The following is a 26068-nucleotide window of genomic DNA, read 5'->3' as shown; positions in this document are numbered from 1 at the left end:
CCAAAGCCCAGATAACTAGAACACCAACTGGATGATTAATTAGCAACAAAATAGCAGGGGGCCCTTGGTAGTACAGGCTTCGAAAGCATGGTGGATAACTCAAGCCAACCGATTATCAAAATGTTAAGGACTAAGCAGGTAGGTCACAACTCCATCTGTCGCTGTGGGGAACAACCCAAGCTGTTAAAATGGTAAAGACGCCACACTTCAACTAGCCGCTGAGAACGCTACCGTTAAAGAGTCCCACTATACATACACTCCAAGTCAAAGACATCAGATCTTTGTTTGAAAAGTGGCAGGTGCATTGTTCAAACCAAAGGGCATCGCCACAAAGTGGTAGTGCCAACCAGGGTTAAAAATGCTGTTTTGGCCATGGCATCATCAGCTAACTTGATTTGCCAGTAGCCAGCGGTTAGGTCAAATGTACTCGGATATTTGGCTGAGGCCAAAGTATCAATGAGCTCATCTACCCTGGGAAATGGATAGGAATCAGTCCTGGTGACTGCATTGAGGCCTCTGTAGTCTACACAAAACCTCATTTCTTTCTTACCACCCTGGGTATGAGGTTTAGGCACTAGGACTACTGGACTAGCCCAAGGGTTATCTAAAGGCTCAATTACACCTAGTTCCAACATTGTTTGGACTTCAGTCCCGATAGAGTCCCTGACATGGTCAGGTTGCCTGTAGATTTTACTCAGACTGTCTCCAGTGTCCACCTCATGGGTGCACCAGGAAGTCTGACTAGGGGTCAGGCTAAACGTATGTCTGAACTGCTGCAGAACTTGTCTGCACTCAGTTTGCTGATGGTCAGTGAGGCTGCTTGCCAAAGCAACACCATCTACTGACCCATCATCAGGGTTCTGTGAGAGCAGGTCAGGGAGAGGGTCACTCTCCTCCTCCTGTTCATCAGTTGCCATGAGCAAGCCCATGTCAGCCCTGTCAACATATGGTTTCAATCTGTTGACATGGAGCACCCTAAGGGGGCTCCTGGGAGTTCCAAGATTCACCAAGTAGGTGATGTCTCCCTTTTGCTCAACAATTGTATGGGGGCCACTCCATTTGTCTTGGAAAGCTGCTAGGGCCACAGGCTCTAACACCCACACTTTCTGTCCTGGCTGGTATACAGTCAGCACAGCATTTTGGTCATGCCAAGTTTTTTGTAGTTCTTGGCTTGCCTCCAGGTTTTTAGTTGCCTTCATGTTTTCAGCCATCCTGGAGCAGAGACCAAGTACACAGTCCACCACATCCTGTTTGGGAGGTTTGAGAGGTAACTCCCAGCCCTCCTTCACCACACATATTGGACCTCTTACAGGGTGCCCAAACAGAAGTTCAAAAGGGCTGTAGCCAACCTCCTTCTGTGGGATCTCTCTGTATGCAAACAGAAGGCAGGGAAGCAAAAGGTCCCATTTTCGCCTAAGCTTTTCTGGGAGGCCTTTAATCATTCCCTTTAGGGTTTTGTTGAACCTTTCAACTAACCCATTGCATTGTGGGTGATCGGGAGTAGTGAACTTGTAGTTTACACCACACTCCTTCCACATTGCTTTTAGATACCCTGACATGAAGTTGGCACCTCTGTCAAATATAACCTCCTTGGGGAAACCCACTCTGGAGAAAACTCCAATGAGGGCTCTTGCCACCACAGGGGCTGGGGTGGTCCTGAGGGGAATTGCTTCTGGGTACCTGGTGGCATGATCTACTGCCACCAGGATAAACCTGTGCCCAGATGCTGTTGGAGGGTCAAGGGGACCAACAATGTCAATCCCAACCCTTTCAAAGGGTACCCCCACCACAGGTAGTGGTATCAGGGGGGCCTTTGATGTGCCACCTGACTTGCCACTGGCTTGGCAAGTGACACAGGAGCGACAAAACGCCTTGGTGTCCTCTGACATATGTGGCCAATGAAAATGTGGAACAAGCCTATCCCTGGTCTTGTTTTGGCCCAAGTGTCCTGCCAAAGGGAGGTCATGTGCTAGGGTCAAGAGGAACCCCCTAAACTTGAGGTATTACCAACCTCCTGGTGGCTCCAGGGGTAGCATCTCTAGCCTCAGAATATAGGAGCCCCTCATCCAAATAAACTTTATGGGACCCACTAGCACTCCCAGCAGCAGCCTGCTGTCTGAGGGGTTCAAGAGGGGCAGCACTGTTGCTCCTTACTCAGATCTTCCCTGGAAGGTCCCCCTGCCCCCAAGAACTCAACCTGATCAGGCTCAAGTCCCTCTGGGGCAGTTCCTTCTTCAGGATCTGCTTCTCCCTCAGGAGGGAAATCTGAGATCTGAGACAGAGGGGAAGGCACTGCATTAACCCTACTGTTCCTCCTCTTGGGTAGCACCTGGTCCATACTTTCAGGATCCAGAGCTGGTTCAGTTTGATGCATTTTTGGCTTGTGACCTGGTCACAGCAAATACTTTTGCAGGTATGCCCAACATCTCAGCATGAGTCCATAACTCTACTTCAGACCAGGCTGAAGTCTCCAGATCATTGCCCAATAGACATTCGACAGGGAGGTCTGCACTGACTACCATCTTGAGGCCAGTTACCCCTCCCCAGGAGAAATTCCCAACTGCCAGACTATGGTTGGTCCCGACATTGCTTGCATTGGTAACCTGGTACATTTCACCCAGGATGATCTGCCCAGTGTCCACAAGATCCTCTGCCACCATGGTGACACTAGCACCTATGTCCCTGAATGCCAAAGCCCGTTTGCCATTTAGTACAGGCTGCTGTTTGTATTTGCCCAGATCGCAGGGGCTCACTAGGAATGACATATCAATGTCTCCATCACAAATCAGCAATGCCCAAGTGGGTACTCTGACTAGGGCAGAGTCCATTTCAGAACCCAGGGTCAACCCTACTACACCCTTATTCTGATTACCACCTCCACCAGTAGCTGCACTAAGTGGGGGGAACAGTTGCCTTAGGGGCAGGAGTGGTGGTGGTTTGGTCTTGTTACAATCAGAAGTCCAGTGCCCCTTCCGTGTACAGAATTGGCACCAGGGCTTCTTTTGGCCTTTCCCCTTTGTAGACTGTGAATCCCCACCAGATGCAGATTTTTGGGGCCCTTGTGAAGACTTCTGGTCTTTTGACTTATACCCACCTTTCTCAGAGCCTTTAAGGATCCTGCTTCTTAGTGTCACCCCCTTGGTTCTGGGTTTTCTGCCGCACCCTGGTTCTGACCCATTTGTCTGCCTTCTTTCCCAATTCTTGGGGAGAGCTCAGATCAGAGTCCACCAGGTATTGATGCAACAACTGGTTTTAGCAATTATTATGGATCTGTTCTCTCATCAGAAGATTATACAATTCCTTAAAAATAGTAACTACTACCAACCAGCCAACCCGCCATAGCCTTGGTTGCACAATCTACAAAGTCTGTCCAGTCCGGATTCTGTGCTTTCTGGGTGTCTCTGAACTTCAACCTGCACTGCTCAGTGGTTATGCCAAACCCATCTATTAATGCACTTTTCAGGACTTCATAGTCATCAGCATCCTCTTGTCTAACAGTGAGGAGCTTGTCTCTACCTTTATCTGAAAAGGAGAGCCGCAAGATTGCTGCCCAGTTTCTGGGGGACCTGTTGAACTTTACAGGCCCTCTCCATAGCAGTTACCCATTTGTGGATATCATCCCCACTCTGGTAGGGAGGAACAACCTTGGACAGGTTCCTATGGTCTGGAATGTAATCTCTGACTCTAGGGACACTGTTGCTGCCACCAGGGGGCTCTAACCCCTCTTTTCTAGAAGCTCTCTGGAGCTCAAAGGCTTATTTATCTAATGCCAACTGCTTGGCCTGAAGGGCAAACCTTGCTTCCTCATACTGCAGCAGTTTGTACATTCTTTGAGTGGCGGTCTCTCTTCTATTAAAGTATGAGCTCCTCTGATGGACAGATTCTCTGCCAGTGATAGGAGTGGTCAGAGTCCCTAGAAAGGGACCTAGGCCTCTCCTCCACTCTGTCAGTTCTCTTAGGGAGAATTCCTCTGCCCTGGTCAGACCCATGGGGGTCTGGCCGTTCAAACACAGAGTCCTGGTCATCTTGATTTTCATCATCTGACCCAGACACTAATTGACCCACTCCCCGATTCAGATCTGTTAGCTCCTAGAGCCAACCTCCGATCATCTGCTGTCAGAAGATCTATCAGGCCTAGTGTGGAGGGACTCTGTCCTAGCTTCAGGTGTCTTGCAACACACATGGCCCTAAAGTCAAAGGTGGTCATGTCCTTATACTGAGGCTGGGTGGACACACTGGCTCCATCCCTTGAGGATATTCTAGTATTGTACTACCTACACTAGTTTGTGGCCTACTGATCCTAGCTTGAGCTGTTGCAAGGGTGTGCTATCCCTTCACTCACAGCTCTAAGTTCAGTAGAACTTATTGATAGTAAGCTTGACTTTTATATGTACCTTGTGTGGTTTTAAGTTAGTAATTCAAATAGAGATTTTCTGGTAAAACAATGGCAAGCTGGAATCCCACACGCTGCCCACCAATGTGAGCAGTTGGCCTGGCATATGCTGGTCACTAGTTATAGTGGTCACCTTGCACCAGTCCAATTCGACTCTTATGGTAGATAGGTTTAAGACAACCTTTTAAAGAAAGCTATCCTAGTGGTAGCTGTGGAGAGCAGCCTTCAGGCTAAGTCTGAGGCATGTAAAGCAGCTTGTTTTACCTTATAATCTCTTGAATTACCAAATGAAAGGACACCACACAGATATATATATCTTAAATATATATGTATTTATTACTAGACACACTATACTAATCTCTTTATGAGATTAGAAGTCAGGAACATATGCAAATATCAACATTTCACAGTAAGTTAAGCACAAATATGGCTGGGGGCGTACCAGACCATATACTAAAAAAGAGGTTTAGGAATATCGACTTGCAAGGGGACATGGCCTAGGGCCTTTAGAATCGCTGGGGCCTCACTAATCCACCCAAGGCAGGTAAGTAAAGGACCCACAGGAGACGCGTGCAGTGTGAGAACACAGCCGCAGGTTCCCTATTGATTTCAATGGAGCAAGTCACGGTTGGATTTGTAAAGTTTTAGGGTACTTCTAGAGTCTACAAGCAAGCCACTTACAAGGTAAGTAGTTCGAGGGCCAACACGCACAGGAGCACCGGAGTGCAGGAATACCTCACCCAGAGAAGCCGCTTGCATAGGTGTCGGGTCGCGTCGTCGTTTTCAAATGGAAGCCAAAGTTTTGCTGCTTGTGAGGACTGGAGAAGTGTCCAGTGGAATCCAAGGCTGGATTCAGGATGAAGACCACCTGAAAGCAGAAGGGACAGTGTACAGTCACTTGCCAGTGACCCGGGGCCAGGAAGATGGATGCCCACGGAAGTCTGGTGATTTCAGGTGATCAAGGGTGTTTGGACTCTTCAGCCAAAAGGTCCAGGAGGCAGACGACCAGGAGCTGGTTTCGGAGTGTCCCACGAAGTCTGCAGCTTACTGAGGTGTCGGCAACCGGATTGGAGCCAACAAGCCTTGGCAACAGCAAGTCTCGTGGAAAGTGAAGTAAGTCAGCGGTGCAGACCAGCAAGGTCTGAGGGACTCACCCAGCGAGGATAAGTCAGGGCAGGCCTGGAGCAACCAGGGGAGCCCTTTGGTTCGATGAGAAAGTCTTCAGGGGACCCACAAGCCAGCCGGCAAGGGATCGCGAAGACGCCTTGTGAGGATTATCTTCACAGGAGCCCACGGTCACTTGGGACAAGTTAGGCCTCCGATTTGAGGGAAATCCTGCTGGAGGCTTGGACCACACGTGGTCCAAAGCACAAGTTTGTAGAACGTCGTGAAGGGGTTGCACTCGACAATAGTGCACGGTACCTGGGTATTGCTGTTCCTCGTCACTCATGGGATCCACTCGCCTCAGGTTTGCTGGGGACTCACAATGGCCATCGAGAAGTCAGGAAATTCACTTCCGGGGCTGCAGGGACTCCGGCGGGAGCGGGAAAGTTTGCGACCGTTGATTCAAGTTTTTGGTGCCTGCCAAGCAGGGGAGTCACTCCTTGACTCCAAGGGAGATTCTTCAGTCTTCCAATGGTAGTGGAACATGGAAAGTCCAGGATTCTTCTTGTAGAGAGTTGTCCAGGGATATCTAATTTGCAATGGCAAGGTTTCCCTATCTTATACTATGACCACTCCTCTGGGAGGGTCAGGGGAGTGGGTGGTTACACCCACTGCCCTTTGTCCAGTTTCGCGCCAGAGCAGGGGCCCCTGAACCGGTTTGAGCTGGCATGTGCAGAGGAGCCTACTGCTACCCCAGTGCAGGACTTCAAAGCACTCTAGGAGTGCACCCACCCAACCCCAATACACTAAATGCTGCCTGGAAGGTGGTTACACCTCCCTGTGACAGGATGCCTATTGTTGGGCCTCCTCCACTGCGAGTTTGTCAGCAGCAGGAAGGCAGCCCAGAGTCTGTGCTGGTGGCATCCATTTTGTGATGCCAGGCTCTTTCAGATTTCTACTGTGTTTCCACAGTAGGTACACGTCTTCCCCTCTAGAAGGGTGGGATCATACTCCCACACCAGTTACTGGTGTGGGGGTATGATTCCAAGTTGTTTGACACCAAACACAACATGTTTTGATGCAGTGATCCCAAAGTTAGCATTTACCGGTAGGTTATAATGCGCTTAAGAGTATATGGTATAACCGCATCCACAAACCGCCAGAGAATAGACTGCCAGCTGCAGAGGGGCCCTGCTCATGCAGAGGCACCCCCTCACATTGTAAACCAAGCACCCTGCCCTCAGGATTGATAGGAATTGCCTTAGGGGTGACTGATCTGTTTATATGTGTGAATGGTGAGATATAGGGAACCTATACCTCAGTGAAAGTAGCAGGCCTGTGTCAGATTTAGTCTGCTTCCCAGGGGTGGCATAATACATGCTTCAGCCCCTGGTAGGCCTGTGAAGTACCTATGCCCTTGGTACCTAAGGTACCATATACTAGGGGCTCATAAGGTACCACAGTATCCAATGACTAGTGCATCTAGTATGCACTCCAAGTTGTTTAGAGACTGGGGCCCTGATTAGCAGGGACCCAGCCAGAATATAGCCAGAAACCAGTGTTAACATCAGAAAAAAAGTGGGGGCAACATAAGTGCAGATCCTACTCTCCTACAAGGAACTACAGTCTAGCTAAGGAAGAAGGTCTTGAACTTAGCGTGGGTCTTTCCTCCTTGTTCAGACAAAGCAGCGGACAGAACCAAAAAAAAAAAAAAGAGGCTAATACAGCTGTTCGCATAGGACAAAACCTCAAGTGGAACCAACTGTTGACAGAGGGCTCAAAACAACCCACCTCCTAGCCTGGCAAGGAGTCCGGCTTGTCAAGATTACCCCCATCGTTAACTAAGGGATGTAGAAGTGGGCTTGCTTAACCTCCATAGGTCCTGCCAGAATCACCCAATATTGGCCTAAGCGATATCATGCCATGATAAAGTTCTGATGGAATAATTTTGCTCCTGGCAGCATACTTAGCAAACATTCCTTACACACAAGATGACTGGTCCACAGTACTGGAGTTCAGCAGCCACTTTACCATTACAAAACTGGTAGGGGACACCTCTGAATTGGGGGTAGTCGAGAACAAAGCAGTGACCATGCTAACATCCCGTCTGGTCTGCCTGAAATCATGTGGTCCAGTCCAACTATAGTCATTACTGGAAATTGGTCTGAGAGTCAGGCAGAATCCACTGATCATCCTGGACACCCCATCAATAGATCAGTCCCACCACATAATTGGACTGACGTAGTGCACTTCTCCCCACCCTCTGCCATCAATGGTTGTCGACTGGCAAGAACCAAGCAATGAAACATACAAATAGAATTCACCCAACCCCACCAAGATAAAGGCTCATAAATGGACAATGTCCTCAACCTACCTACCGCAAGAGTACAAGCCGTTACCTTTTGACAGACAAGGAAGACAGAACATGTTGCAATAACCATGTCACAAGTGAGAGACCAAACAGCCCTTTACATAAACATACCATGGAGTGTTTGGAGTACTTAACTGTGCCTGGACCTGAATTTGCAGACAGATCTTGATTCGGATATGATGGGGCCCAATAAACCAGAACACCTCAGTAACTGGTTTCTGACTTACAATTTACTGAGGGCTTACTGCAAAAGTTTATCTTAATGACTTACTGTGTTACAGCAACTGGTTTATAAAGGCAGAAACAAAGGACCTTCTATCTTGGGCAAGTTTCAGTACGGCGCCCCAGCTGTGGTTCAGGGACTTTCAACTGTTCCCAGATTGTTTGCCTCTGTTCTTTGACCTGCCTATCTTCCGTTAGCCTTCTGGGGTGCAGCAAAGAGCTGTTCTTGTGACAGTTTTTTCTGATTGTGTCCTAGCTGTCTCATAATGGTATCTGTTCCCTTGCTTCTAGTCTACCTTACTCTATTCCTATTCCATTTGGCAATGGTTGATAATCTTGACTGGAGACCGATTTTAGCTTCTCTAGGGAAGGCACTGCTTGATACTGGAATATAGATATTTCCGTTGTTGATCGCACCCCTTACCTACGTGGGCAATTCATTACAATGTTATGTGCACTGTCATGTGTTCTTTTGCACATAAAAAGTTTTACAAGGATGCAGATCTGATAATCAAGATTAGATTCGAATTAAACACAAAAGCTGAACTGGTACCAACAGAGCCCCAAATATGCAATCCATGCCGTACTAATAAGGCACTGAACATCCCTGGTGTACCATAAACTACTTCCATACATCAGGAGGAAATTAGGTCTAATGAACAAGGAACTATAATCGATAGGATACAGAGCTCTGAACCGTCAAAACAAACTAAGCTCATTACTACTTACCTAGAGCAGGCAAAGTCACAGTTGGTATGAATATGTAGTTCCCACAGTTGACAACTCTTCCGAGTGTAGGGAGTCACACTACCATTAGACCATAGCCATCACCAGGGTGTAAATCTGCAGGTGTCACAACAGAGCTGGCTCTCAATTGCAGAACTACTTAGGATGTTTGCCAAAAGACAGAAGGATACAGGCATTACAGCAATGATTACAGGATTTGGCTTTCATAATTTAAGCAGAACAGTAGGAGGCACAACTCAGCACTGGCCCAATAAATGTATAGGTGTACCCAACCTACAGCTTTGACTCAATGACATGTTGCAAGATCAGGCCTCAGACAGCAGCTCTTGTGGGAAAAATGACCACCCCCAAAAAATGTAAACCGGTGGTACTGAAATAAACCCAGCCCTCTACTCCACGTCACAACTTCGAAGCACATGACGCCTGACCTGTGGTGCGACATTACGCTGAAACACCAACTGCTCAAGACTTGACAAGAACACCTTCAGAGGATGCCACCATCTTCCAACAACCTGCATGGTCCGATACACCTGAACATTGACTCACATTTGGGGCGGCCGGCCTCACCTCCATCTAGGTCCCACTTTGCTTTTGTAATACAGAGCAAAACTAGGGGTGAACTTCAGAAAACACCTGCTGCAACATATGAAGAATCTCTCATACTCACACTGCTAGGATCAGTAGGATACTGCTGCCTGGGCAGGCCCCAAAGCTTCTGATCGTCCATTATACCCGCCCTGCCATTGCTTTACAGTTTCAGCCCTTGAGCTGTTCCGGTCTTTGCTGAAAGAGGTCAGCTGTAGCCTCTGGGGATATGAGATACCATCTTTAACTTGTGCGTATCGAAAGCATCCAAGAGCTCTGACCGCAAAAAAAAAAAGTCTTTACTTTGTAATCTCGAAGTTTGACAGACCAGGGCCACTGCTTATGCGATTCAGGCCATTTTTGATTAGTTGGGCATTTGCCACAGTCCATAATCTGCAGATGTAACAAACGTTTCGAGCTCAAAAGGATCCAAAGTTACTAAAAATGTGAGGCCGTGTTTGCCCTTTCGCAGAGGTTAACCTATCACCTTTTACTTCTATATTAGGTTGGTAAACTGGTACCGAGGGGAAATCTTTGACATTTAACATGTTAAAAAAATGGGCCAATACATAAAAATGGTACTGTTTAATTTGGCTTTTCTTGCTGAATAATAACCTGGCTGCATAATTTGGTGCTCACCCGCCACAATTCCAGTGGACATGCGCTTTAAGCTTTAAATTGCTGCCTCTTGCTTCCAAGGTAACCCCTGCATCTTCAGGATGCCTTCCCCCATGCACAGACAGGTTTACGTTAACCCTGTACTGTATTTCAAAGATCACAACCAATGCTTTGTCATGCCCCTGAAGCCTTATAAATTGTGTTGCTATTAATGCAACCAACCTAATTCACATACCGCCACCGCTTACTGCTCATCACTCGCGATAGCCAACATCAACACTAATCCCAAAGAAGCTAGCTATCCACAGGTAGTAGGGGCTAAATACACAATTGCAATATAGAATCCTCCTGGCCACACACCAATGCCATAACTCATTCATACAGGCTGCACATTAATTCTTGCACACTGCTGGACACTGGCATTAGGCAAAAACGCTATGGGTCTCGCTTATAACCCCGTAGTGTACTGACCCACAGCAATAAACAAAACGGCATTGAATAACTAAATGTATCAGCCACGTGCAGCTAGCCAGCACAGGATTTTAGTCCCATCAAGTGTGTCCAAATAGCTACAGAAGAGCGCCCCCTGTCGTTTCACTGACAAATTGTATGCAATATTGATGTTCATCAGTGATCTTCAAACCTTTCAATGCCGCCCGCCCCTCCTTCCCCATGTAAAGAGGTAACCAGCCCCCCCCCCCCCCTGAAACTATTTTTGCAATCATTCAACAAAATTGCAAATGCTTAAATACACATACCCATATTTGAACATTTCATTTTTAAATGGGATAATGGAACATGGCTGCAATCAAGGAAAAGGTTGCCAACATGCTATGGGCAGTCTAGTCTTACTAAAGTGACACTATAGGGAAAGGTTAGGGGTAACAAGAGTGGCTTATTGCAGCTGCCTTAATCAGCAGGGATTCTGTTGGTCCGTGTCTTATTGCACCCCTCCCCCCCCCCCCTCTCTCCTTTAAAACCAGCCTCAGTTTGAAGACCTCGTTTACCCCAACACATCTTTTAACTACTTTCTCCCCAATACGTATACCTGCTCAGGACCACAAACGCTAGGGGGATGAGAGCAGTAGGGACCTGCAGTGCAGCGCATGAGCACTGTAACCAGACCTCGTTGAAAACCATGACCAAACTCCATCCGTACAAGGCAAAAGCAAGACCATTCGAAACTAGAGTGAATCATGCAGACAAGAGTCGGCGCCCGCAAGCATTGCACACAACTAGAGCTAGTGACCGGTCCTCGTCACGAGACCCTACACGATGGTCTGGGCTCCTAACAAGGCTGGAGTTCCGGTGCATGCAATGGCAGCGCCTTTCCAAGAACCACCAACAGACTGCACGGGTTCAGCAGCTCCTAGAGGCCCGTACTTCAAGCCACAGCAGAAGCAACACCTCAGCGCTCCCAGAAAACGGCACGAGCTCAGTCAATTCTGTCCAGAACATTTAATCTGAACGACGAAGTCAGAGAAGCATAAACCATAAACATTTCTGCATTTTTTACAGCAAAAATACTACATAAGTTGATAGGAAAACACGATTGTTTTTGTACACTGGATAAAACATTATAAATTTGTGACAATTTAGACAAATGTCGCTTCCCACATCCATCACTCGTTACTCTTAAAAAAAAAAGTCTCTAGGAATAGTCCGGCAGAAAAACAGCCGACAGGCGTCATCCTTATGCTTTGCTCGGATCCAGACGGCCACAGACAGGACTGCTCTTCACACTGGAATGTCCTTACAGAAGGCTCTGTCAACGCGTGGCCAAGGGGGTTTACAACCCCATCCTAACCAGAGTCCTTGTGCACCGGGGGGGAAGGGGGAAGAAGCCCTAATCGTCAAACTTGATTTTCTTTCCTCGGTTTCCACCTCTGAATCCTCCGCCGCCGCCACCGCCTCCTCTACCTGCAACATGAAGAGGGCATTAGCATATTCAGCTTGAAGGCCAAGGTCTCTCCCCCCCCCCAAAATGCGTGTTCTACGGTCCTTACCTCCAAATCCTCCTCGGCCGCCTCTGCCGCCGCCTCCTCTGCCTCCACCGCCTCGGCCACCGTAGCCGCCTCCGAAGCCACCTCCAAAGCCACCCCGTCCTCTTCCACCACCGAAGCCTCTGCCGCCGCCGCCTCGCCCGAAGCCGCCGCCGCGTCCACCTTCACCCTTGGGTTTGGCGAAGTCTAGCGTCACTCGGCTGCCGTCGATCTCCCCATCCTCCATGGCTGCCTTGGCAGCTTTGGCGTCCTCCACGGTGGAGAAGTCCACGAACCCAAAGCTGAGGCGAGAGATCGGCGTTAGTCAGACCAGACAATAGGGGGGCAAAATACTAGGGTTGGACACAAGCACTTTCACAAATCCAAGTTTGCCATCACATAGCATCTTAAAACAGGTCATTTAACGTGCCCTAGAGCCCAAACGCACCCCTTGGACGCCCCAGAGTCTCGGTCTGTGGCTATCCTGGACCCCACGGCTCCGTCGAAGGCTTCTTTTAAGCTTTCTTCTGTGGTGTCTTCAGAGAGTCCTTTGACAAACAGGGTTTTCGATTGGCCTGGGTGGGGAAAAAACAAAGCAGGGGATGGTTCACACATAGGGATAACCAAACATGAATATTTTTTCATTACAAACCGAATAGGAGATGCGACAACCAGTTATTTTCCGACTTAAAAAAATGCAAATACTTCAAAGCACTGACTTCCTATAGACCGGATAAACACTCATACAACGAACTACCAGAACATTGCTGGTTATCGACTTTAGAAGGGGGTGTGTTCGACTAAGATTTTAATGTGGCTTCAAGAGACGTTAACCCTGGCCGCAGACGGCTATCGAGCGCTCGCAAATGTAGGGGCTGAAGTACATACCGCCTCCTCGGGCATTTCCACCCTGCGAGTTCTGCATCTCGAGGCGGATGGACCGTCCGTCCACCTCGGTATTATTGTGGGAATCCAGCGCCTCCTTCGCATCTTCAGCCGTCGAAAACTCCACGAAGGCAAAACTGAAAAACCACAAGGAGAATCTAAAGTACCTCAGCAATGGGCATTATGGTACACTCGCCACGAAGCCCGCCCCCAATCGCACACATAGCTCACATCTCAACAGGTAGTCTAGCCCCTCCCGCAGCATGGTGAAACAGCGCCCGAGTCCCCACTCACCCTTTCGCCCTGCCCTGGTTGTTCTGCGGGATCCGGACAGACACGGCCTTCTCAAACACGTCTTGCAGCGAAGACTCGGTGGCGCTGTACGAGAGGTTATTCACGAGCAAAGTCTTGGAATCTAAGGAGACAGCATTGACGAGTGAACCCAACAGGAAGGCCATGCCGAGGACATGTACAGGACAGCAGGGATGACCAGGAGGAGCTCTACACTGGGCACCCAGAACGGAGTCAAAGACACCATATAATGCACAGATAAACTCAGCAGTGAACAGTCTGAATATATGACTTCAGCCCACTGGATTCCAGGAAACATTCCAAATAACTCTTCTAGCCCAGCCAATGTGTTTCGTCCCAACAGGACTTTATCAGGGATCCCATTTTCATGGTTCTTTTCAGGACCGCCTCATAAAGGATATTTACCTTTTATTCCCCAATTCTTCCTGCCCTCATGCGTGATTCTCTCGTGTAAACAAACTTGACATGTTTTGTGAGCCCCGTGTAGATGAACAAATACTGCACGTGGTTTGCTTTTGCATTGCTCGGACTAAAAATAAACACTAAATTGGCCCTTAATCGCCCCTCGTGTAATAGCTTAAACAGCACATACCGCTCCCTCGCTTCGCACTCTTCTCTCCTGTGTAGTCTAAAAGAATCGATCGTCCATCAACTTCAGTCCCTTGCTTCTCCTCAATAACTTTATCTGCCTCAGCTTCAGTTTTGAATTCTATGTAGGCAATTCTGCAAAGGTAAAAGTAAGATTACAAGCCAACTGTCAACACGGGGAGAAGTCAAATAAATAGGAGGAAGGGGGGGGGGGGGGGGGGGGGACACCTTACCCCCTACTACTGCCATCGTGGCCTAAAGGAAGCCGGATGTCGACAGCATTGTCAAAAAGGTCTTGCAGATCTTCAGTGGTTGTGGAATAAGGCAAGTTTTTCACAAATATCGTGCGCGCACTCCTTTCTGCAAGACAAAGCAAGACGCCTATATGTAATTTAACAGCAAAGCAAAGGTATTCCCACTCAGTCCCACTTATTAGTTTCGTACCCATATTTAGGGTTTAGTGAAAAACTGCAACTGCTATATTTCCACATGTAACCGATAGGTGTGCATTCATCTTAACCCAACAGGGTTCAATGATATGAGCACCCACAGATACAATTACAGGGAAACATGCACACTTCAGTATCAAGAGTGGCCCTCTCCTGCTGCCTCTGCTCGTAGTGCAGCTGCAACAACTTCGGGCAGTGCCCAGTTGGGGAAAAGGGGGGGCGACTTGCAGTACTCATGAACACAGCTATGGGCACGGCCTTCTAATGCTCGCAGCTAGTCATACATGGTGCGTTAATGACCACTAGGGTTGATGCAAGTTCCTGGTCCTCAAATGGAGTGGAATTGTGCGATACAATGAGTATCTTCACCATTTGTAGCTATACCTCCGAGTGCCGTCCCTTAAGCCTTTCAGAGAAGCGTGCTCCAATGCTCTGTAGCCTCCCATTTTGTGGAATGGCTAGGGTCAGGTATTGAACTTGTATAATTCGATTTAAATAGGATTTGCATCCTGTGTCCATTAGTATTCATATAAACATCACTGCGCGCATGCAGGATCGCAGCCACTAACATCTTCCCCTGAATAGTGGTTCACCATTTGGATAGGGAAGAGACATCTCTGGTTGTGGTAGGTTCCCCAGAACACCACTTTTGAAAAGATGTTCAACAAAATAAACAGAAACCATGGCAAATGAGGCAACATTCAGTTTTGCTTCTCACAGTGGACTGATCATGTAGTTTGACAACCACATACACCGTACTACGCCCCGCCCCCCAAAAAACACAAGTTTTGTACCAATTGTGAGACTACTGTACAAAACAAAAACGGCCTGGGCCTTAAACATGACAGGCTGCACCCTCCCCCCGAGATAAAACAGAACACACCTAGTTTAGTACTAGTTATAGCAGCACCGCTATTTGGTCGGTCGATTTCGAATTCTGTGGACCACGAGGTGGTTAGCCTTTTGGGCAAATGGGCTTTTCACTTTCCCATTGCAGTTTCAGGTCCCTGCTTGGAGCCATCCATGCAATTTGGCTTGGAATGACGACCATAGTGTATGTGTGGTCATTTAAAGACCTTACCACCAATTAAAATGGACAGGCAGTGACTAAACCACTGCTGGCTGTCCTTAAAAAGTTAGAGATGCTAAACTGGACAGTTGCCTCGTATGCTACAATGGTATTATATACTGTTAAAAAGAAACCAGCATTGGCACAGCCAATAGTAGTTTAGCCTACGCAATTAATGTAGCCATGTTGTCCCCAATGCACCACCCTCGTCCATGGATCACCATAAGCTTATTTTACCACTATGATCTCCCTAATCCATGTCTCGAGCTTCTGCTCTCCTTACACTCATCCCAAAAACTACATCTTACTACTAAGATCTCCCAATAAACATGGTTAAGGCTCTTCATTTTCTATCTCATTACTCTTCTCAATTTAACTAAGACTCGCATGCCCACAGCTCATTTCACTAAACTAATCCACCACTTATTTCTTTTGGGGTTCCGTAGAAGCATGGTACTTGTCAAAAAGTGCTTTGACGCCCCCTCAGGGGGTAGTATGGGCTGTATAAATGCAATTACAATACATTCACAACAAATACAGAATCCCACACAGTAATGTAGCGAATTGGTAAACATTTAGTACCTAGATACATTTACAATTTCTCCAGAACAGCAGTATCACCCTTCTCACTATGCTTACCCTTCTTGCTTTCAAGGTTGCCTTCTTTGGTTCTAGCTCGCTCCATCTTAATCTCCAGGCCCAGAATTTTTTTACCGTTGAAATTAACCGCCTTCTCCAAATCTTCCTCATTGGAAAAATCTACATACCCAAATTTCCTGAAATGGACATAGTTCATTCAGAGAGCTTCTCACATTTTACTGCACTTCATAGTCAATCGAGGTTTTTAACAGACTTACTTTGATCCACCAATTCGTACATCAGAAACAGTCAGGTTCTTTTTGGCGAAAAATTGTCTGATGGCCTCCTTCAGCTCATCAAAGTCCTTCTCCGGGTTCAAATTACCAAGATAGAGGGAGAAACCTGCTGAAAGATTTAAATTAATAAAAAAAAGCGGTTACACTTCACGAACACCAACAGCATGACAATGTGCTAGTTACACAAGAGTCCCAGACTCAAGAGAAATGAGCACCATTAGAACATATCGAATGCGGCCATATAGTTAGTTGAACACAGCTCATCAGTTTACAGTGGCATCAGAATTCAGGATTAAGTCCCATAGTGTTCATCATATGTTCTGAGATCAACTGTCAGGCCGCACTCTACTCAAAGCCAGGAGCCCGAGGCCGGACTGTAGCACAGCCTTCTTGAAGCAGGGACTCACTTTCAGTTCCTTCCGTCTTTTGCTTCTTTGCCTCTGGAGCGCTCTTCGCCTTGGGAACCTCCTTCTTCCGCTTGCCAGACTCCTTCACGGTTTCTTGATGGGAACATAAACCTCAATGAATACTTTATCATACAAACCATGCACCTTCAAGAGTAATCTCCAAGAGATTTAACATACCCTTATCTTCCTCGTCGTCATCGTCCTCTTCATCGTCATCCTCCTCATCGTCATCATCTTCCTCATCAGAGGACTCTGTCGTGGCAGCCGCTGCTTTCGCTGGCGTAGCAGCCTTGGCCTTGGGAGGCGGCGGGGTAGTATCCATTGCCTCGTCAGACTCTGAACAAAACCAAAAAAAATGTATTATGACCATCTTGTAGGTAGTCAAGGGTAACCAGCAGCAATCCTCGTAGTATGAAAAGGGAAACCTTTATTGATATTCCATGACCATCGCATCACTCACCCACTATTGGGCAGAGGAGGAAGCAGCGTGATTCTAGATACGCCTATGTTAAGAGTGATCCGAGGATAAGGCATGGGCTACGCAGGAATGCAGAACACGTCACGCCAAGCAGAGAGCACATCAGAAAAGATAAAAGGCATCAGGGATTCAGCATTAAGTCCCTAGGGGTTCATCATATGTGCCACCACTTTAGCACGGCTCTGCCCGAGTCGTCGTACAAATTAAGAGTTTGCCTACCTTCATCATCGTCATCCTCTTCGTCGTCATCCTCTTCCTCGGATTCTTCTTTTTTGGCTACCTTTTTCTTTTTGGACTGCTTCTCAGCCTTTGGGGCTTCGGGCTTTTTCGGAGTGGGTTTTTTGGGAGGAGGAGCTTCCTCTTCAGATTCTGAGGGGAGAGAGAATGAAAGTCAACACCCATGTGCAATTTCACCGGCTTAGCCACTTCCACAAGGTCCAGGTGTAAGGCAGAAAATAGAGCCGTAGAAAGAATCCCGTGTCCGGGGACAGCGCACTATCTGCAAGAAAAGCCCTAGAGCAAACAACTAACTATGGTTTCAGACATCTAGGATCACCATAAGGGCTGCCATGGGCCAATACCGCACGACTAGTGGGGAAGGATTACCTGGCTATGGATTACTCCAGAGTCCATGTCCCGGGCAACATTCATATGCCCAAGTCGCCATCTGTTGGCAATGCTCACAGAACCATGCTCACTTTAAACTAAAGCCCTTCGTTGAAGCACAGAGAGCCTTACCAGAGTCTTCATCGTCGTCGTCCTCCTCCTCGTCGTCGTCCTCGCTTTCCTCTTTCTGGGCCTTCTTGCCGTTCTTCGCCCCTGCGGCCTTCTTCCCTGGGGTGATCACCGGCTTCGCAGGTGTGGCTGCCTTCTTTGCTGGCGTCGCAGCCTTCTTCCCTGGAGTAGCGGATGCCTTGGCTGGTGTTACAGCTTTCTTCTGAGGGACCTCCTGCAAATAAATAAACCAAGCTGTTAGTCGTGCCCAACAACCTCCTAACAGTAGGGCTCGCAACACCACACGGAATGACTTCCCTCAGGGGCACGGGACGGGGCCTTACCTCTTCCTCCTCACTATCATCGTCCTCTTCAGAGTCCTCTTCTTCATCACTGTCGTCGACATCCTTTGGCGGAGGAGGAGCAACCTTCTTCGCTTTGCCTTGTTTTTGAGCTCCCTAAAAGGGTTATTAAAAACGGATATTTAACTATTAACAAATAATATCACTGCATGCGTTAATTTTTACAATCCCGAAGAAGACCGCGCTATCGCTACAGGCATCTACACCAACACCCGAGACTACCTGGCGTTATATTTACTACAGAATCCAACAACTCTTTTAAAGTATATATTTTTTTGATCCACCGAACATGCACGTAGTTTCCTGGACGGTAGAAAAAACATGCAGTAAACAAAGCGGGATCCGGGGAGGGTGCACAGCAAAGGCAATAAAACAGCAGTGACATCAAGAGGCGCGGGTCAGCCAGGCACGTGTGATACGCACTCGCGCACATTCGGACCGGGCGCCACGTGCCCGACAGCTGCTGCCGCCTCACGCGTGGCCGGGAAATCCCAACTACCAGATGCGGGCGACTAACTGCGCGTGACGTCGACACGCGTACCCGGCCACGGAGTTCGTGGCGAGGCCCAAGCAAGTGGCCTGGTGTCTCTCGGGCACGGGCTTTGAAAGTGCACGAGCCCGCCGCGGCGCGAGTACGTCATAATCAGCCATAACGGCGACGGCCAGCGCGGGAACCGATTGGGGGAAATAGGCGGCAGAAGAGCTGCCTTCACCCGAAGGCCTAGCACACTGCGCTCGAGGCTGGCGCGGGCCCACAGAGGCACTACACCGCGCCTGGAAGCGAGGCGAAAGGCCCACAGCGGCACTACACGGTGCCTGCAAGAAAGGCCGAGAGGGGAGGGCATGCGATTAGAGATCTCACCAGGCCGCCAATGTGATCGAGACCCCTCGCTTCATCAGCTATAGACCCCTCACAGCTGCCTGTCTTACAGTAAATAAAGAACCTCACCTCCCCGGGTCAGCTCGAACGGAGACGTTTAACGGAACCCCCCCCCCCCTCACCGATTAGGATAAATATACCTATTTTAGTAGGACAGCCAGAGACTAGCCAACTTTATACCGGGCACAGCCAACACCCCCCGCCAGGGGCCTGGATAACTAACAGGCCGCCGGTGTGAAGTAAGACTTTTATCAGGAGTAACCACAAATTAACCCTGCTTTTGGCGAGAGCCGCCACCGCTCACCTTTGCTAACTTCACCATGATGGCGTTGGGTAGCCGCGGGTTCCCGGGTGTCGTGGGGTCAGTGTGCTGGTGGAGCTGCACGTGCGGCCTGTGCTCTGCAGCGTCTGATGTGCGAGAGCGCGCGGAGCTAAAGAGAGAAGGGACGGGACTGCGGACGAGAACCTCCCTCACCCTCCAAAAGGCTAAAAACTAGAGGTTGCAACGCGTCACGACGCACAGCCAATGCCAGCGCGCCGCCGAGCGCGGAACTGCCCACTTCCCTTTCTGCCACCAATGGGATAGGATACTTCATCCTAGTGCCGCCCACTTCCTACCAAGGAGGAGGGGCGGTCCTAGTGTCTGTCCTCGGCTGTCCATAGTCCTGCGACCAACCACCAGGGCCGTCTTTGCGTTGTGAGTAAAACTTGCATCCAATCCGGAGCCACTGGTGGGGAAGACCGTCTCCGCGAATCGGACGCGAGTAGGTTACGCCGCAGCCAATGGAAAGCGAGTTCTTGTTTGTGTTCCATTTTGTGCTCGCTGAGTTTGTCTGCAGGCTACTTTGGTGTTAAGGGTGTACGCTCGGATGATGGCGGCTCCCTGGGTCCCACATGTGTGGAAGAGTTGGGCGAAACACCCCCTTCCCGCCCCCGTTCCATTTATGTAGAGCTTGTGCTGACGAAGAGAGCCCCTGTACTATTCTGAGCCCATTTTAGCTCAGTTTGAGAGACCTAAGCATTGCCAAAGGCCTGGTTGTTCACGCCGTCATTAATTTTTTGTTTGTCGTTTAGTATTGTATCGATAAAATTATATAATGGGACCTTGTTGTTTGTGTTCTTTTATTATGACCGAAATAATGAAACACCTTTATGTCGTACTATGTCTGGTAGGACTTTGTAGTTTAGCCCCTTGCTTTATGTATACATTTATTTTTTTACGACAGTTTGTACGAGATTGCATACCTTTTTATGAGTAGGTGTATACTAACTTGTGTGCATCCGTTTCATATCTTTTGACATACATATTTTTACACACCTAACAGATTGTATCAACATTTATGGTGAGTTCATTTTTTTTGCATGTGTATTTCATGTGTTGGACTATGCGGTTGTATGTTCTTTATATGTGTACATTTGCACTGAGGAGGAGGGAAAGGCAGAATGAACAGAAGGAGCCCATGCCTACTGTATACATTTTTAGGACTTCCTCATTCCCAATCCCAGCTCCTCATCCAAAATCCATACTTTTCATCCATCATCCCTAAATCTCATCCATCTTCCCTACTTCTCAAGTCTGTCATCGGCCCAATTCTCGACCATCACCCCATTTTCATATTTGTATCTTGTCCATCATTCCTTCTTCTTATCCATAATCCATACTTTTCACTCCTAAGTCTTATTCATCATCCCTAAATCTTATCCATCGCTCCTACTTCACATTAATCATCCCCACTTCTCGCTCCTACGTCTCATCCCTACTTCTCAGCCATCACCGACTTCTCATCCCTCAGTCATTTCAGCACACTTTAAATGTTGTGAAATCCCCTTCACACTGATAAGTTGGTAACAGGCTATCAGTGTTGAGAGAGAGAGGGTTGCGTTCTATTGGTCTAGCCACTGAAAAAACAGCCTTCTCATTGCACATCCCGGTTGAGAACAAAGGAGATGAAATACAACTTTATGTTTGATTTCAGTGAATCCAATACTGTACAATATTTAATTTTAAGTCTGTGCTTTTCTGTTTACACAGACCCTCCAGCATTTCTCGATTCGCAAAATCAGCAGAGGAGCGCGATGACTGCAATGTTTATCTCTTTGGCCGCAAAAACAACAAGCATTGGCATAGCCAATAGGTCTCGCTTTTGGGACCTTATAAGTGTTTACCCATGCAACAGTTGATGTTGTTGCACCATGGATATTGTGCTGCATAACTAAAATACTTATAAGGTCCCAAAAGCGAGACCTATTGGCTATGCCAATGCTTGTTTAAAGGGGGCCTCAAAACAGATCTCTATTGGACTCTGTTTTGTTCCCTGGCACAGGCGGTCCATTTTTTCCGGACTTCAGTGACAGCAGGCACATCGATGTGCACGTGCTCACACTGCACACTTCTCACTAGTGGAGAAGTTACGGCATGACGTAATGCCAGGTGAGCGGTGTAGGGGAAGGGAAATCCTTTAAAGAGAGTCGTTTTCTCTCTGGATTTCCCTTCTCTTTTGGGAACTCAGGAGCAGCAACATTGTTGTGGTGTCACCAGGGCTGTGAGTGGTAGCTTTCTCAACATTATATATAACAAGCCATAGTTGCTGTTTATTTATCTTATGCAACTAACAACGATTGACAAAGCCAATAGTCCTGACTTGTTGTAGGTATGATGTTACTTGTATCATATGTCTATATGCAATGACAGAAACAGCAAAATACAAATTGGGCGGCACAGATTTGTAGCGTAAGTGTGGTTAAGCCACACCCTTAATTACATTGGCCATGCCCCTTTGAGAGACCCCCCAGTTATTTAATTCCACTTAAAGGCCTGGGTACTGTCCTTGGCGGAGCATTACTCTCTCCCAGACCCACCTGGACATTTCTTCGCTTTCTTTTGGCAATGCGTCATGGAAACATCTAGAGGCAGATTTACTATAATTTTGCGTTGGGGTTGTGTCACTTTTGTGGCGCTGCCCCAATGCAAATTCATTTTTAGTATTTACTAAGCCATGCAAAGCCGCTTTGCATGGTTTAGTAAATACAGAGTAATGCAATGCAGCGCATAGTGCTGTCTTGCAGTGGGATGGCGGTCTATGGGTGGAGCATTGGCGTTCCCATGCACCCACCCATGGATCTTGGCGCATTCCTGTATTTACTACAGCTAATTAGACTGGAAATGTTTCAAAATGCTATGCCTTCCCAAGTGAGGCGTACAGAGGAGCAATGACTCTCTCCCATTCATGCAATGCAGCGCAGCAACTTGCCTTGATGCACTGTGTTGCATGAATTATAAGTAAATGTGACCCCTAGTGAAATTTCCTGTTTTCATGCTGCTAAAATACCGTACGAAGTTGTAGCCTTCACTGCTGTGTCCATGATCATAAGGTTATGAGTTCGAAGTCGGTAAGCTCAAATCAGCCTTTCATGCTCCCAAGGTCGATATGAGTCCCAGTTTTGATTGTGTAATTGTTTACAAATGTACACTATGTTAAATTGATTGGCGTACGTGCTACATACATAGCCAACGCTGCAGCAGAACAGTTGCCCTGGTGCACGGAACCTGGGATCTGCAAATAAAGGTACGTGGCTAAAAAGAGGCCGGTATTTTCAAAATGCGGACAGCAGTTGGAGACCAACAAAGCAGAAATGGAAGGTGGGAAATAGAGATGGAGAGGAAGGGCGGAAGTGAGGGAGTCGGGCAGGGGAGATCACTGACGAGCCAGGGGGATGGAGGAGAGGAGGTCAGAGGAGACCAGCCGAGGCGTGCAATCCAAGGCAGCTCTGGAAGGGGACAGAAGAATGAAAACGGAATGAGGAAAGCACAGGGTAGAGACGATGGATTAAGCGAATAAACAGAAACAAAACAAGCTAGGCGGGGGGTGAGAGCAAGAGGAGATGGAAAGAATGTTTCAAGAGAAACAAGACAAGCCCGGCGGAGCGTGGCGCGCGCGCTTGGCGGGGGAGCGCATTCCAGGCGGGGGAGCGGACCCTTTGAAGTACGATGCCAAACGGATTGCATGGCGGCACGATGCACGTGATTGTGCGCGTGCTCACCATGCAATCCACTTTTGGGAGCCCCTTACTAGAGTCTCGCATAGCGATTGCTACGCAATAGCTAGGCGAGACCTAAAAAGGCCTCAGTGAGACCTGGAATCTTATTGGCTGTACGTACACACACACCACTACAGGATGCCGTCGAGTCATAATAGCTGCCTGCTTCCTCCTGCTGCATTAGGGATTACAGAAACAAAAGTACAATTGTGTAAGTTGGCTCTGCCCATTGACATAATTGTACACGTTAAAAAGAGTGCGTTCTCAGCTGTGCTTGTGTCACAGAACTAAGGGGAAAACAATGCTCTGAAAAACAGAAAATGAAAGTATCGCTTCATTGGCAAACTGTAAAATGACACTAATGTGTTTAGGTGTGAATAAAACCAATCTGGCCACGTTGCGGCTGCTTGTCTGTTTTTTTGGGGGGCGGGAGGGGGAGGTCCATTTCAAATGGTAACGAATGAAGGAAAGTTAAGGTTAAAGAGGGTATGTGCCGTTTCTGGAATTCACTGTTTTCTGCATATGAGGAGGAGCGAGATAGAAATAGAATGAAGGGCAAAGAGAGAGGAGAGCGAACAGGCAAAAATAAGCAAGCGGGGAGGTGCGTTTTTAATGTTTGCTCTGGTACACATTTAATCTTCCGTGAGCCTTGCTGGGCTCAAGCCTCTGCCTCTGGCCTCTTTTTCAGAATGAGCAGGCAAGTTCTCAATACACGTATAGCACAATGCTCCAGTTTGTCTGGTCTGAGGTCCATCGGTGAATATGCGTGCAGCCTAAAACTTAAACTGCAGAGGCTGCTATCAGGTTCAAAGAGCATTGATTTAGAAAAGCTGCATCCTTTGGCCCCAATGCTGCTGAAAGAAAGACGAGAAAACAAAAGTAGCGCTCCACTTGCAAACTCTGTAAAGTGGTGCTAATGTGTTTTGGGTGTGACTGAAGTCAACATGGTCGCTTTGCGGCCACTTTGTTTTATATTTTTTTCTTTTATTTGTATCTCTGTACCGAGGCTGAACTTTTGAAGAGAAACATGTCTGAAAAAGTTTCAGCTATGTGTTTTTTTTCCTTCTTTTTTTGGATCAATTTTTCGGGGGAACGAATAAAGGAGAGGAAAAATAGGGTAATAGCAGTTTCTTGAGGTCGCAGTTTCAGGAGGTGAGGAGGAGCAAGATAGAGGGGGAGAGACGGAGAGCTGCCAGCAGCCTCTGCGTCTAAGGCAAAATATGAGTACAGTTGGATTCACTGTAAGCAAAGTGCACAGTGTGCATTGAGAAGTCTATTTTTGCAATGCCTAGACCAATAGCATGCAACCCTCCCTCTAAACTCTGATTGGCTGTTACCAGTCAATCAGAGTGAAGGTGTGTTTCACATCCTTGAAAGTGTGTTGGTGTGACTGAGGGTTGAGGAATGAGAAGTTGGGATGATGGATGAGGTATGAGAAGTAGTGATGGATGAGAAGTAGCGTTGATGGATGTCCATCTTTCCTACCTCCTCAAGAGAACCATAGCACTTGCAAGGTACGACAGGAGAGCAGATCAGATAATGCTAGAGATTCAGAGATGCTCAACTTTGCCTCTTGTAACAAGTTCCATTTTGAGTACAATTCATTACACTAGGCAGCAGTCATGGTGTCTGTGTCAACGTGGTCAATGGCGTTATCAACAATCAGGTTAGAGAGACACAGCACGCAGAAGGAGATTCCCAGAAAAAAGTTGGTATTACCAATTCCAGGCCCTCTTGAAGGTCCGTCAAGGGACGATGTAGACATCTTTCACATGCACTTCACTTGGCTCTAAGATACTGCATGCCCTTAAGGAGAGATGTTGGTCTCAGTATTTTCAGGAGAACATGACCTGATGCATCAATATAATGATGCTATACCGGTGCAGTGGCTCCTAATGCAGGAAACAGTCTTGTGTCTCCCTTGGACGATAACAAAAGATTCCATTACTTTGCATCTGGGAGATAAGGCTAAAATAATTGTGGTATGCCTCTGGAAACAAAGCTCATTATTGGATCGTGTTTCACCGTTGTCAGTCTTTGTCATGAGGTTTGCCAGGGCTGTTTTATAGTTTGTGTGGGCAGTGAGAGAAACCTACAGCTGTTCTGTTTTCCTGTGTAGGTCCTCTTACTGCCATCTCCAAGTCATCCTCTTTTCCTACAGAGATGCAGTCTCTTTTCTACTGTTCTGAGGGCTCCTTCTTCTGTTACCACATGGGCGAGGACAACTACTCTTGGATTATGGGTCAGAATTATGAGTAGTGTGGAGTTTACCACATCTGAAAATTTCCATGTGTGATAAATTTCACACCCCATGAAAATACCAGGACATTTTTGATAGTAGATTTGGGGGGTGTTCTGTTTACCCCATTTTCAATAACCGTTACAAAACTTTTCTTTTCCTGAAAATCCCCATGTTCCCAGCTCTAACCTAACCCTAATTTTCTTGGCATACATTCATAGGTGCAGAAGTATGGGGGCGGGGCAGGGGGTGATACTGCATTTCAGAGCACAAAAGTTTAAATATTCTTAACTTCCTTGGTGTCTCCTGGTTATCCTATTGTGGATGAGTACTAGTGAGAGAACGAAAGGGAGTTTCCTGTTACCGCAATTCCTTAGAGGGTCGAGAGTGTTGTGTTCTGGGGTGCCAATTCATTTGTTTCTCTGGTAAGGTCAGGAGGGCAAACGAGGCACCAAAGCTAGTCGGACTCAGACTTGATACATAGGTGGTATAGTGACTCAGTCCCTACATACTGAAGTTCTGTGGTTCCAAGCATAGTTCTGTTCTAAGAGCAGAATGGGGATTATCCAAATGTAATGCAGAGAATTAAGATTTTATTGAAGACACAGAGGCTAGCATTATGTATACATCTTTTAATGGCACTCTAGTGCAGCACCTTTAAAGATCGCTCAGCATAACAATCTAGATTTAGAACTCCACAGTCCATAAATAATCCTTGCTTAGAACACTCTTCTTTAACTGCAGTCTAAA

General features: G+C 47.5%; 1 protein-coding gene and 2 non-coding genes across 4 annotated transcripts; all 3 read right to left on the bottom strand.

Moving 5' to 3' along the window:
• Window positions 1-11483: 11483 nt before the first annotated feature.
• On the bottom strand, window positions 11484-19545 carry NUCLEOLIN (nucleolin multifunctional protein). 2 transcript variants are annotated; one of them, XM_085635730.1, is made up of 15 exons: window positions 19346-19545; window positions 18144-18257; window positions 17824-18034; window positions 17305-17454; window positions 16785-16943; window positions 16608-16700; window positions 16183-16309; window positions 15965-16101; window positions 14041-14167; window positions 13812-13942; window positions 13202-13322; window positions 12911-13044; window positions 12471-12597; window positions 12047-12324; window positions 11484-11960 (listed from the first exon to the last, which is right to left on the bottom strand). In XM_085635730.1, exons 1-15 carry the CDS (start codon window positions 19361-19363, stop codon window positions 11887-11889), a joined length of 2001 nt encoding a protein of 666 aa, XP_085491856.1. In that variant the 5' UTR covers window positions 19364-19545; the 3' UTR covers window positions 11484-11886. The 2 variants fall into 2 exon arrangements, with proteins under 2 accessions (XP_085491856.1, XP_085491857.1); XM_085635731.1 differs by having other exon boundaries at window positions 16183-16306; window positions 19346-19530.
• Window positions 16459-16522, bottom strand: LOC146786187 (small nucleolar RNA SNORD82). Its single transcript, XR_014971323.1, has one exon. It is a non-coding gene; the product is annotated as a small nucleolar RNA SNORD82 (small nucleolar RNA).
• On the bottom strand, window positions 17183-17250 carry LOC146786186 (small nucleolar RNA SNORD82). Its single transcript, XR_014971322.1, has one exon. It is a non-coding gene; the product is annotated as a small nucleolar RNA SNORD82 (small nucleolar RNA).
• Window positions 19546-26068: the final 6523 nt, after the last annotated feature.

Source organism: Triturus cristatus, chromosome 11 (assembly GCF_964204655.1).
Source record: "Triturus cristatus chromosome 11, aTriCri1.1, whole genome shotgun sequence".
NCBI classification, from domain to species: Eukaryota; Metazoa; Chordata; class Amphibia; order Caudata; family Salamandridae; genus Triturus; species Triturus cristatus.
Note: the sequence above shows the minus strand (reverse complement) of the source record. Positions and strands in the feature narration are given on the sequence as shown.

Bases quoted from the DNA above. Each gene is read 5' to 3' on its own strand.
- NUCLEOLIN (XM_085635730.1), bottom strand. The intron at 16,701-16,784 runs GTATGTTAAATC...GTTCCCATCAAG, and splicing joins TGACGACGAGGAAGATAAGG to AAACCGTGAAGGAGTCTGGC. The intron at 11,961-12,046 runs GTAAGGACCGTA...TTCATGTTGCAG, and splicing joins CGGCCGAGGAGGATTTGGAG to GTAGAGGAGGCGGTGGCGGC.